We start from the raw sequence: 14,179 nt of genomic DNA on the forward strand, positions 1-14,179 counted from the left end.
AAGCCCTTTGCAGAACGTAAGCTGCATGAACGGAAATAGGGCCTCGGAGTGGCGCCACACAGTTTTAAATTCTAGTTATGGACTTGAAATACTCTAGGCTTCACAAGGGCTAGGGAAGAGGTGTTAATTTAATACGTATTTAATAAGGTGTTGTACAAATTATGTTGGACATTTCCCTCTTAAAGGGCGTTTTGGAAATTGCTCCTACTGCCCGCATCCCTTGGAAGGTTTGCCTCTGAAGTGACCCCTGATGTATGACGGTTTGACAAGAATGAATGCAAAAATAGAATTTAGAAAGCAGTTAGCTAGAAATTTTAGGGACTCCATCAATCCCTGTCATTTCAGCCTCAGCTATATCCTCCTTTTGTGTGATTGATACTAAAGCACATAATTAGGATGATCACTTAATTTTCTGAAGGTTGGGAGAAGAACTTAGAAGTTGCTAATTGTTAAAAAATATACAATATATCCGATAAATTTCCTTTCCTTCTAGCTTCCAGGTGGTAGTTGGGACCAGAATAGGTACAGACTTAGTCTCTTTTTTCCATTCAGAATACAAATCTGGGCTACTACAATTTCTTGGATCACTAAAACTGCAAGCAGTGATCCTTAAAGTGTGTTACTAAGTTGTCTTTCTCCTCTCTTTAGCAACATTCTTATCAGGGATCCCAGACCATGGAGCAGTTCTTTTACCATGATTTTAAAGTTGTGTGTTTTTCTGTTCCTGTCTAATGAGACTTTCTCTAATCTTTTTGGATTTTATCATCAGATAGTTTAGTGACAAATTTAATTGGGAAAAAGGGAAGGGGCGATTTATTTCCCAAGGTTTGCTTGTTTTTGCTAGTATTTTAGTTGTGATCTGGTGAGTGTTTGCTTTCTTGTGCTTTAAGAACATATTGACTTGAGGTTCCTAACAAGGGCCAAACACCTATTTTTAGTGGCTTAAGGGAGCAAGGATGGTAGGAACAATCTTAAGTGTAGCCAGTTGAAAGGTGATTTTATTTTCTGTAAGTCAGATAGGCTCTGCAGTCTCGTGATGTATTTTATAAACTTACCTTAAAACAACAGATCCTATTCAGGTTTTCTTTTTCTTTTTCTGAACTTTCTTTGGGCAGATGTGGCCTCATGGATGAGCTGGTACATGACTTAGCCTCAGCGTTGGAGCAGACATCTGAGCAGAATAAGCTTGGTGAGCTGTGGGAGGAGATGGCTCTGAGCCCTCGGCAGCAGAGGCGGCAGCTTCGCAAAAGGAGAGGCCGGAAGCGCCGTTCAGACTTCACCCACCTGGCAGAGCATACCTGCTGCTACAGTGAGGCCTCTGAGTCAAGTCTTGATGAGGCCATTAAGGACTGTCGAGAATTGGCCCCTGTTGCCAACTTTAGTGACTCTGATGACACAATGGTAGCCAAACGGCACCCAGCTCTCAATGCCATTGTGAAGAGTAAGCAACACTCTTGGCATGAATCTGACTCCTTTACTGAAAATGCACCATGTCGACCACTCCGGCGCCGGAGGAAGGTGAAGCGAGTGACGTCAGAGGTGGCCGCCAGCCTTCAGCAGAAGCTCAAGGTGTCAGATTGGAGCTATGAGAGAGGCTGCAGGTTCAAGTCGGCTAAGAAGCAGCGCCTGTCCCGCTGGAAGGAGAATACTCCCTGGACCTCATCAGGTCATGGGTTGTGTGAATCAGCAGAAAATAGGACTTTCCTAAGCAAAACAGGAAGGAAAGAAAGGATGGAGTGTGAAGCAGATGAACAAAAACAGGGCTCTGATGAGAACATGTCAGAATGGTGAGATCTCCCTTACTAAGTCAGAGATTGTCCTGGTTATTTTTACCCTGAGTACAAATCCATAGTCTTGAGGAGTTCAACCTTCTTTCAGAGCTAGCCACTGTAATGCTGACTTTGTAGCCCCTCCTTTAAGCAATCTGCTAGGGTCTGTCTCTAGCTTTTTACAGTATATTCCTGATTCTATTTCCGTATGTCAAGAAAGCTATGTATAATGAAACGCATTTGTTTCTAAAAATTGTTTAAAATGCATACCTCACATGCATAACCATGACTTTTATTTTAAAAACAATTTACTGCAGTTTATGCCATGTAGATCATATGTAGATGTGAGAACAAGGGTCTCAGTAGAGGCTGGTGTGTGTGTTTGTGTATGTGAGAAAATGTTGGTGCCAGGCACATGGAGTTTGTGTATGTTCCTGGTAAGCTGCCTTTCCCCTTAAGAGTCATGGCTTTAGCTACGGCTTTAGCTATCATTCTGTTGTCTGCTCCCTCCAGTTTGACTGCACTGAGTTTATTTTTTATGGCTGACATTCAAGCCGCCTGAACACATGGTGGGCTTTGAGAATAACGGTACTGAATCCCATTAGTCTTACACCAAATGCCATTGAGCCAGAAACATTTGTGTCCCTGCTTTACAGGATATATGGCATCCCTACACTGTTCCCATCCCCTTCATAGTATCAGACCAAGTGCCTTTGTAGGTGCTGCCTCTTGGGCTGGTAGTCCCAATTGAATGGTCAGAACTCCACTGTATGGTAGGCCCTGCTGTTCGTATTTTAGAAGAGGAGATGAAGGTTCATAGTATTGAGATAATTTGCCCACGGTCACCCAGTAGCAAAACTGGGAATTGAACCTGATTCCAAGGTTCATATGTAACAACCATGTTTTGCTGCCCTTTGAATTTGCCTTTTCCATGGCTCTTTTTCTGTCTCATCGCAACTTTTACAACCGTAGAATGTGTGGCCTTTCTTAGGACTTTGCTTCTGAAGTTCGTCTGAAAAACAAAGACATAAATCTTAGGAATTATGAGGTAACGCTATGTCAGTAATAGGAAAAGCTCCTTAATCTTTATGCCTGTACCTTTCATGGGCGACTTTTAATCAAGCTTTAACAGTTTTTCTGAGTAACTTTATATTTGCCAGTCTGCACAACCAGGTAGGCTTATAATTTGCTTTCCCTCATTTTCTTCTAATGTATATCCTAAGTCCTATTTTCTCAATTTATATGCATAATTTTGGGTTATAAAAGTTTTCTTATCAAGATGTTTTTAATCAAATAAATGTTTAGTCAATTACAGTCTTTAACAATATCAAAACCCTCAGTTGGGTCATTTATTTTTATTTTTATTTTTATTTTTTTAAATTTTTATTTATTTATGATAGTCACACAGAGAGCGAGAGAGAGGCAGAGACACAGGCAGAGGGAGAAGCAGGCTCCATGCACCGGGAGCCTGACGTGGGATTCGATCCTGGGTCCCCAGGATCGCGCCCTGGGCCAAAGGCAGGCGCCAAACCGCTGCGCCACCCAGGGATCCCGGGTTGGGTCATTTAAATATGTTTCAGTATCAAACATAATAATTTACTGTTGAGAATTGTGATGTTTAAAAATTGTTTTTTGCTGTGATAGCTTGTGTTTATTTCTTTCCCAGAATTTCTTGTTATGACGTCATTGTAGGTGAGGGACTGTTAACTATGTCTGCTCTTAAGATAACAGTTCAGGAATGGTTCCAGGCATAGAGTCTGTAATCTAGCAGTGAGGTTCTTCAGTCTTTCCAGTCCCCCGCCCCCACATTTATTGCACATAGTCAGGTTGTGATAAACACTCTAGTTATCTGAGAGCCTGAATAAGTTGAAGTAGGCAGCAATCCTTATGAAATATTTATTCTCTTCAAATTGAGAATACCTTGTGTATTCTCTCTCACAAATACCCCATTTGTGCTTTTTGCCTGGTCCATGACTTTAGAGTTCTTTTAATAATGGACGCCCAAGTCCTTGAAGCTCTGAGGGAGTAGTTGATGGAGTAGTAGCAGACCTAAAATGAGAATAATTCTTCTTTAGAATCTAATTTTTTAGGAGTTTTAAACATACTTTGACTTCTGTTGATTCATCTGTAGTTAAAACAGAAATGCTTCTTACCTTTTCCTCCTAAATCTACTCTTTGGAGAAAGAGAGGTTGACTGCAAATTATGTTCAGCTTCCCAACAGTAAGATGGAACTAAAATCTTGCCTTGATTATTAAGCCCATCTTGTGGATAGGACTAGCATTAGTGTGTGTTTAAGTAGATAATAATTTACAATTTGGATATTATATGATTTTGGGGGAGTTGGTTTGTGAGAAATCTTCCTATCTTTTTTTCTGCATTAACAGATATTTTTAAGAATCTTGGTTATTCTTTCATAAATCTGCTTAGATGTGCCTGTTTGTTCACCTACAGCTCAAGTGTAGAACTTTACTTTTTTTTTTTTTTTTTTTTAAGATTTATTTGTTTTAGAAGAGAGAGTGCATGCACATGTTCACAAGAATGGGGGTGGGTGCAGAGAGGCAGAGTGAGAGGGAGGGAATCTCAGGCAGACTCCCTGCTGAGTACAGAGCCCAACTCAGGGCCTGATCTCACAACCCTGAGATCACAACCAGAGCCAAAATCAAGAGTTGAATGCTCAGTCAACTAAGCCACCCAGGTGCTACTAGAACTTTACTTTTTATTAGTGGTGTTGAAGATTGTCAGCCTGTATGATCCTACTGGTAAAATTATTAGGATCAGGCTGATCATTAAGCTTAACTTAGCCTTGTCAGTGGATAGAGTTCTTTTAAAAAATGCGTATCAGATGTTTTAGGTTTGAAAATGTGTGTCTCAACCAAAGAGCTTTATTTCTAATTTCCTTAAACTTTACTAATTAACCATGGAATAGTTTTAAGCTTGACCAGTAATTCCTTTACTTTTTCTATTATTCCTTCAGTTCTGTGCCAACCAAGTCCTTCAGGAGTTCTGAGGAACTGAAAGTGGTTATGATGTAAAAGTTTCTTACGCCTGCAAAAGATCAATTATTATTTTAATATTTTCCTGTGTATGTGTATTCCATTCTAAGATGGAGCAATTATTTTGTAAAATTAGTTTCTGTCTTTATTCATATCGTCTGTATAGCAGCTATTAGGTGATTCATAGCATGATTTTGCTCTATTCTTCACTAACACATCATTTGTTTGTTCCCCTTGAATATAGTTTAGCTTCTGTTCTTTTATAAGGGAACTGGTTTGATGTTGGCCTGAAGTCTCAGTCAGGAGCCTTCCTGAGTGATGTATTAGAGGCCAATCTCACAGGAAAGAAAATATTCCCTTCTCTTAGAAGGCAAGTGACAGAGATAGAGTGCTAAACCTCCTCCCTCCTTCTCCAGCCCAGGCTGACCTTCTGCGGCCCCTTGGTGCCTCTTGTTTTCTTATTTTTATAGAAAATCAATATCCCTTCTGACACAAACAATAGCTCAGAAGCAAGAATAAATGGGAAAAAGCTGGGATCTCTGTCCATCACCTTTCACTTTTACTCCCCCAAACTCTTTAATTATGAGCATGCTTTGCTCCAGGTATTTGTGACAGAGAAATTGCTAAATGAGGACCATTTTAACCAAAGATTGGGTGATCAGTAATTCTCCATAGCAGTAGCTTGTTGGATCAATAGCATTCATTATTTCATGGTTAAGGTAAGTAGCCTTCTTTGCAAGTGTTGGTCATTAATCAGGGGCTACTGGAACTGTGGGAAAGAATATATGTAGTAGATTGAGGTGGTTCTGTTTGTATTCCATAACTGGGGATGCTGACCAAGAGTACATTTGCCATTGTTGGAAATGGTACTATTGCATTTGAGGATATTGAATAGCCGGCATAGTGTGCCTACATGGATTATTCACAGTTCTGCTGGTATATCCTTAGGAACAACTAAGGCAGCTTTGGAGGTGGATTTGATACTACTGTATTTGAAGATCTGTTTCTTGAAAGAAATATGTTCGGATTATTTTGTGGGACCCCAGAGGACAGAGGTAGGACTCCTAGAAAGTACAGAGAGTTCAGTGTTGCCTCAGTATAAAATATTACATCCCCAAATTCGAACTCTCTACAAATGAAATGAATTGTTTCATGAGGTAATGATTTTTAGGTCACTGAAGGGATTCGAGCCTGGGCCTTGGTGACCATGTCCTGAGTTATTACAGAGTTGGAGAGGTTGTGCTGCGTGACCACTCAGATCCCTGCAACACTGAGATTCTGTCATTCTTTTCAATCACAGCCTCATTCCAATGCGTCATTGCAGCTTCGTATTTTCAAAAGCCATCTATCTGATAAGCAGCATCAGCTGCCCACTAAGATACTTATGAAGACATAAAACATTGTAAACTCACATTACCAGAACCTAGGACCTAGAGTTGGCCTCTTGCCAAGATTTCCTCAAGCCACAAGGCTGATAGATGTGCAACCGGAAGCCCACATCAGCAGGGCTGAGCCTGCACTGAAGGTGGGTAGTGAGGGCCTTCATCCTTTCTCTACGGTCAGACCTTTGTTCAAAGTGCAAGGTCCACTTCAGCCAGAAAATGAGGCAGCTGACGTTTGAGCTAGAGTGTTGTTGCGTACAGTATTCCTTTCTTATCCATCATTTCTTTCTGTGGTTTTAGTTACCCACAATCAGGTCCTGACATGTCATCAGAAGTAGTAGCAGTAGGCTAGTACTCACTCACAATGCCTGCATCATTCACCTCACTTCATTTCATTTCTTAGGCATTTCAGCCTTTCACATGATCCTAAGAAGGGTGAGTATAACAAGATATTTTGAGAGAAAGAGACCACATTCATAAAACTTTTATTATACATATTGTTCTATTTTATTATTTTATTGATTATCTTTTACCGTGCTTAATTTATAAATTAATCATAGATATGTATGTATAGGAAAAAAATGGTATATATAGGGTTAAATATTAGCTACAGTTTCAGGCAGCCACTGGGAGTCTTAGAAAGTATCTGCCATGGATAAGGGAGGACTACTGTACTTCCCAATCTGTATCTTTCAGTTTTTATTTGGAGGCTTTAATGTCCAGAGTACAGTTGGATAGGAAATGAGTGTTTTCTATGTGTCTATTTGTGTTTGGGGTAGAGGTAGTCACAGCAAATTGAGTCCTGGGAAATATATTTGCCAAGAATAAAGTTTACAGTTGGCATGGGCAGAGAAGGAAAAATCACTCTTAGTGATGCATTCTAGAAATCATAATGTTTTATATATCGCAGACCCTTGGAATGGGATCAGAATAAGGCAATGAGAGTTAGAAGATCCTGTCTTAGTCCAACATAGCTATATGAAAGAAAAGCCTACCAGTGACACTGAGTTATTAGGCTAGGGGCTCTGCACATAGTCTTGGCCAGTTGTAGATGTGAGAAGAGCATGTTTCCCCACGTCCAGGGAAATAGAGAATGGAATCGGGTAATTTACATACCCTTTCTTTTTTTTTTTTTTTTTTACATACCCTTTCTATTGACAAGTAATCAGATTCTAGGTGAACCAGTGCTCAACAAGAGGCTTTTGAACAAGGCCTGCAGAATAAGGGAAAAGGAACATCATCTCAAAAGTTGAGAGGAAAAACGCATCTTTGAAAATTATTGCCAGTGAAAACCAGAAGAACATTTTCAAAAATCTTTAGGATGCAAGAAGACTTAGCCACTTTGTTTTTGTTTGGTTGGTTTTGTTTGTTTGTTTTAAAGTCTGTATTTAAATTCTAGTTAACAAAGTGTAATACTGGTTTCAGGAAGTGACTCATCACTTAACATATAATACTTGGTGCTCATTACTACAAGTACCCTCCTTAATACCCATCACCTGTCTAGCCCATTCCCCACCCACCTACCTACTCTCTAGCAACCCTCAGTTCTCTATAGTAAAGAGTCCCTTATGGTTTGCCCCCTCTCTTTTTTCCCTTCCCCTATGTATATCTGTTTTGTTTTTTTAAATTCCACATCTGAGTGAACTCATATGGTGTTTGCCTTTCTCTGACTGACTTATTTTACTTTGAAACAGGAGCCTTAAATTGTAAGGACAGAAAGGTGGCTATTTGAAAACCCAGTAGTATGAGAGGAGAATTGTAGGGAAATTTGAAATGTAACTGCAGTGTTAAAATAGGACAGTTCATTTTGCTGAAAATCGAGTTAATGTGGAAAACTTTGGAAGCCCTCCCAAAATGCAGAGAGGTGGTGAAAATGACAGAGAAGTGGATAGATCTGGAAGACAGAGGATAAGAGGCCAGTCAGTCTGTAAGTATGTGAATATTCCAAAGGAAGACACTGAAGCATTAGAATAGAATAACGATTTTAAGAATACAACTAAAGAGAAAAAGTGTTCCTGGGTTGAAAAAATTAAGTATAAAGATTAAAATGGTAAACAAATGAAAAGACATTTACCTGGACATACCCTGGCAAAATTTTACATTCTGCATTGGTGGTGGGGGTGGAACAGGTATAAAGAACAATCTCAAAAGGGATGAAAACAAGGCCAGCATTTATCCCTACAGTTCTAAATGTGAGGGGCTACAGTTATCTGTAGAATTTGGAGTGGGGGGGGGGGCAGATTGTTCTCCCACTCCTCCCTGAGTTTTATATATAGCCAAGATAGATTTCATATAGATAGGCAGCAGAAAGACATTCTTAGACATTCAGGTCTCAGAATATATGCTCTTTAAAAATTTACTCTGAAAAGACATTTCATCTAACTGAAGATGAATCACTCTTAGCTCTAAAGAAAGGTAAGTCTTAAAAGGGTGGGTGGGTCTCTCTAAGGCACAGCCCCCCTGCACAATAGAAGAGTTGTGAGGAAAATCATTCTTTACAAAGTGTACCTGATTGCAGGGGCTGAGTTAATGAGCCTGTGAAACCAGTGAGGTGGTTTTCTTTCATGGTCTCCTCTAAATGAAACGAAAAGACTCCTTCATTACACATACTTATAACTTACTGTGAGAATGATTTTGCAGTTGATGTGAGATATTTCTCTGAAAAACCTCTCCCTCAGTCATATTTACTTTTAGACTCTGAAGTCTGATTATATATGGTTGTAAATGTATCACCTTGATCCAGGAAAAAAATTGAGCAAAGATGTCTTTGGGCTCTGGGTTTAGGAGTGACTTCCTTTGTTTTTTCTGAATTCTAAGATAATTTTAAACTTTTGTTAAATGCATTATTTAATAAAAAATTAAAATGAAAACCTCTAATGTTTTAACATGATGGTATAGGCCCTAAACTCTATCCTACTTGTTTCTTTTCAAATTAGATGTAAAAAGGGGTGCCTGGGTGGCTCAGTTGGTTAAGTGTCTGACTCTTGATCTCAACTCGGGTCTTTTTTTTTTATTTTTTATTTTTTTATTTTTTATTTTTATTTATTATTTTTCAACTCAGGTCTTGATCTCAGAGTGGTGAGTGGAGCCTACTTAAAAAAAAAATTCAGTGGGTGAGGAACTGAAGTGTTAACTTACCTTGTGATTATAGGTGATAAACTAATTCTATACCTCTTTATTTTAATTGAGATAGGTATAAACTACTCTCATTTAGTTCTGAATTTACAGTCCTTTGTGATTAGGAATACCAAAGAATCAGCAAGCTGTCAAGGCAGAGGACAAGCTGTGTTTTTTTCTTCCCCATTATGAGAATTCAGAGAGATTTGTCTTATGGAAACTAGAAGCTTCTTGTTAGGGCTAGAAAGTAGGGAATTATTTTCAAAAAAGAATTCATAAAAATGCAGTATTATTTATTGCTGCAGAAGAAGTAGAAGTAGCTTTAAGTAATAAATATTTCCAGTTCCTGAAGTCCAGAATCTGGAAGCAGCTTAGCTGGATGGTTTAGATTCAGACTTACATTGTTGCAGTCAAATTGATGGCCCTGGCTACAGTAGTCTCAAGGCACAGTTATATTGATAATTTTCTTAAACTCAATTCGAAGGCCAAACTCCTTGAGACACATGTAGTTTGGATATCTGCTTAGAGCTGTGTCTGCCTCTCTTGGATGAAACCCAGAGAAAATACTAGGTTTCATAGGCCACATTTATTTTTCCATTCAAAATGAAAATAGATTTGATTACCATAGCATTTTTTTCTTTTTGAAGTATTAATGAGAGGCCTATTGAATTGAGATTACCATTTTAATAAAAAAAACTGTCAGGAAATTACTATTAATGTCTCAAATAATAATAATGGGCACATACAGAATTAGCTCCCTAGATGTAGCTTTTGAATCTTTCATCCTTTGCCTCTATGTAATGCTCTAGAATTCGCAGCGTGGGTTCACATGCTTCATGTCATCACATCCTCAAAACAGCCCATTCGCCTTTCACATGCAGGAAGTAGGATTAGATTGAAGTGGCATGCTGCGAAGGCCATGCAAGGGGAAGCAGTAGAGTTGATCTGAAGGAGTTCATTCCATTTATGTAACATTTGCTGAATGCCTGCTGTGTGCCAGGTACTCTGCTAGGTATTGAGGACATTGAAAAGAGCAAGATCTTTCCTTTCGCAGCCTGGATATCTCTCTCTCTCTTCTCTCTGTAACATCTTCTTTCTACCTGGGCTAGGCAGGGAGAGGTGATCTGTACTACTTGCAGTTTATCAGTTGGCCTGAAGGTCCATCCGGCCACCTTCTCATGATTCCTGGGATCCAGAGGCCTCAGGCTTTTTGAGGCCCTGACATGAGAATGACATTGTTGCTATTATGGGATGTTGACTTCTGTCCCTGAAGGCTGACTTTATCCAGCAGAAGTGCACAGCCTCCTCTCCTCCTCTGAAGTGGTATTTCCCTTAACATAATGCTTTGCCCTCTGCATCCTGTGGTTGGTTCAGTATAGATGAGAGTTCTCAACTTTGATGCTACTGACATTTTGAGCCAGATAATTCTCTGTTGTGAGGGCTTGTCCTGTGCATTGTAGGATGTTTAGCAGTATCTCTGACCTCTACCCAGTAGATGGCCAGTAGGACACCAACTTGCCCCTCCTTTGCTCCCAAGTCCTGACAAAATGTTTATCCAGACATTGCCAAATGACCCTGTGGATGCAGAGGGAGGTAAGGGTGGGGGTGGGGGGATAAAGGGGGTAAAATTGACTTTGAGTTGAGAGCTAGTGCTGATGTTTTTAGGTACTGAGATGGGGTTTTCACTCCATTGACTGTGCTTTTACCAACAAGCATGAGTTTCAATATTTAGGGAACTTAGTAAGACCGAAACGTTGATCTTTTCTGTAGAATAAAAATACTGTAGTTTTAAAAACTTTATAACTGAGAGTTTTTGCTAACTTGAAAAAATACCCTTTAATTGCTCCTTTAAGAGCAGTTCAGGTGATTGCATTTTATTTTATTTTATTTTTTTAAGATTTTATTTATTTATTCATGAGAGACAGAGAGAGAGAGAGGCAGAGACACAGGCAGAGGGAGAAGCAGGCTCCATGCGGGGAGCCTGACATGGGACTCGATCCCAGGACGCCAGGATCACGACCTGAGCTGAAGGCAGCACTAAACCGCTGAGCCACCCAGGCCGCCCAGGTGATTGCATTTTAAAGTTCATACCAAGCTTTGCAGTGTTTAGCTAAGAGTGTTTGCCCTAGAATTAATTATTCAAGTGGATGTGGGGTATCAGTAGTGTTTTATTAAGCTTGATTCCTATGATAATCTACTTCTCTGAGAATGGATGCCATGCCCAATCATCTGGTCTGCCAAAAGTGCCTTGAATTGTAAAGATATCCGGGTGGGAAGATTAGATGTATAGGTGTGTGATGAAACAGAAAAAACAAAATAGCAGTTGTAATGTGTGATGTGCAATAGGTGATGTGATGGAGTATGAATGGTAACTGGAACTTCTTTCAACTTTTTCATATGTTAAAAGTTTTTGTTATAAAATGTTGTGGGAGGAAAGTCTCTGGAACTGTAATCTGGGGTGACTGTCTTTACATATCCATTATTTCAGTTGGATGTGGTTCAGTTGCTTTTCTGACAATGTTATAGTAATAAGGTAACACAATTGGTTTAAAACCCAGGCTTTAATTTTATTTGTGTCTTATTTAAATTGGTGCCTATGCTGTTGAATTAAGTGTGGGAACATTTTTTAGTGAAAACCACTGTAGAGAAGTGTGATATATTGTAACTATTTTTACTCACACAGGAGTACTTTTGAGATGTTTTTTGGCTTCTGAAATGTGGTTTTTCAGTGTCATAAGGTTAAAATGTAGGCTTGACCACCTCCTTTGCAGAGTATTATTCTTTGGAAAGCATTCTTCTCTGTTTTCACAGCCTTCTCCCAGAGTCTAGACTAGGTTTTTAATAAAATGTACACCTTGATATTGTTATTAACATGTTTTCTTGTTAGTTTTAGTACTGGGTAGAGCAGTTTCTGGTATATGGTAAATAATAAATGCTTACCAAGTGAATGAGTAAAAGTTTAGGAGAAATAGGGGTGGGGATTCTTCCTCCTTTTTCTGTGAGAAACTTACTGCCCCAATTTGGGATTGAATTTTTTGAATGTTGTATAAATTATTTGTAGGGTTAATACATTTTTAGAAATTTTAGAGATCCTAGGAAGATTTTTTGTATGCAAACTATTTATAGTTAGAACCATGTGAGAATAGGGAGTACAGAACAGCTCCCAAGCCAAAGACAGGAGGCATTGATGCCTGTATGAGTTGCTGCCATTTTGGGAAAAGACAAGATTTCATACCTGCTATCTTTGTGGGTTTTGTCTAGTTACTTTTTCTGAAGATTAACAATGGCTGAGTTTCTGTCTTCCTGACTAAGCTTTGGAAGACCACAAGTAGAGTGGACACTAAAGGCACTACTTGTGGTCATAGCAAAAAACTTATAAACAAATTTGAAGATTTTGGAATAGGAAGAACATGTAGGATCCTGACATCTTTTAACTTTTTGACCTTGTGAACTATATATAAAAGTGTAAAAGAAACTTGTGTTTGTTGAAAGATAGGAGCTTAGTTTTAATAAAATAGTAAACATTCTGTTGTTTAGCTAACTTAACATTTTATAGTTGACTAAATCATTATTAAAGTTCCACTAATCTGATTTTTTTTTTTCCAGAGAAGTCATGATCTCTGAGCCAGAAGTGAATGAAGTCTGCAAGACTGGCCAACTTTGGCCTATAACTTGGAAGGGGAAATATTTGCTTCTATTTTTCTAGCTAGCACTACATTTTTGCATGATGTGTCATAGTGTTTATGTGCAGACTTCCAGCCGTGAAGTTCCCACTTTTGTCTTCATCAAATTATGCTAACAATTTCTTGCATATGATTAGGTTTCCATAATGCAAGTCCTTCTGAGGGAATAAATAGAATTAGCAAATGTCTATCTGATGAAATAGTCATTTTCAAATACCAGTAGACTGGTGATACTGTTATGTAATTAGCATCTTGTAAGACAGATTATTTTCTTTATGAAGAAAATACCTATCTCCCTTGCTCATAGCCTTAAAATCCTGGTGATATTTCTGTGACATCATTGCCATTCCTCAAATTAACTATATATGGAAAGCTTAGACAAAGCTTAATGCAAGCATTTTCAAAAACAATGAGTCTTCTTAAATGCTGTTGAGAAAAATAGAAAATGTACAGTTGACAGGAAGGCTTCAGGTTACCAACATCTTTCTTGATCTGGATTTCTTTGAGCTTGTCCCCTTTGCTTAGAATACGAGGAGAGAATGGAACCCACGTGAAAAGGATCAAGGAAGCACTGTATCTTGTAGTACTTATAAGTGGCTGGAAATGAATGGGGAAAAGAATTGATAGATTTGGTAATAAAGCAAACAGTTTTTTTAAATTGTTAAATACTCAAGTAGAACTTGTAATACATGTAGAGCAGGGATCAGCAAACTTCTGTAAAGAGCCAGATAGTAAATATTTTAGGGATTTGTATGTGATATGTTCTGTGTTGCAGCTACTCAACTTTGCTGTTGTAGTATGAAAGTAGCCATCGATGATATGTAAATGAATAACTGTGGCTATGTTCCAATAAAATTTTATTTATGGACACTGAAATTTGAATTTCATATCATTCCCACATGTCAGAAAATACTCTTTAATATTTTTTCTTTTTCTTTTTCTTTTTCTTTTTCTTTTTCTTTTTCTTTTTCTTTTTCTTTTTCTTTTTCTTTTCCTTTTCCTTTTTTTTTTTTTTTTTTTTTAACCCCGAGTCATTTAAACTGTAAAAAAACACTCTTAGCTCACAGGTCATGCAAAAATAGATGGCGGGCTGTTGTTTGCTGATCACTAAATCTCAGTTAGTGATACTGCTAAAGTAAATAACATGATGGTGGGATAGAATATTTGTTCGATGGTCTAATGTACTTTTTAAGCTCTCCTTACTCTCAAGAGGAGTTTAAAAATGTCAAATATG

At 38.4% G+C, this 14,179-nt stretch overlaps 1 protein-coding gene across 5 annotated transcripts in view; it reads left to right on the top strand.

The window, feature by feature from the left end:
- The window catches only part of GPATCH2L (G-patch domain containing 2 like), a 56,013-nt gene that overhangs the window by 1,640 nt on the left and 40,194 nt on the right, over window positions 1–14,179 (top strand). For all 5 annotated transcript variants that reach the window (XM_025996407.2, XM_025996409.2, XM_072762079.1 and 2 more), the window contains one exon: window positions 1,116–1,787. In XM_025996407.2, coding sequence (XP_025852192.1) covers window positions 1,126–1,787 — 662 coding nt within the window. In that variant the 5' untranslated portion in view covers window positions 1,116–1,125. The remainder of the gene's footprint in view (window positions 1–1,115; window positions 1,788–14,179) is intronic.

This window comes from Vulpes vulpes, chromosome 6 (genome assembly GCF_048418805.1).
Source record: "Vulpes vulpes isolate BD-2025 chromosome 6, VulVul3, whole genome shotgun sequence".
Lineage (NCBI taxonomy): Eukaryota > Metazoa > Chordata > Mammalia > Carnivora > Canidae > Vulpes > Vulpes vulpes.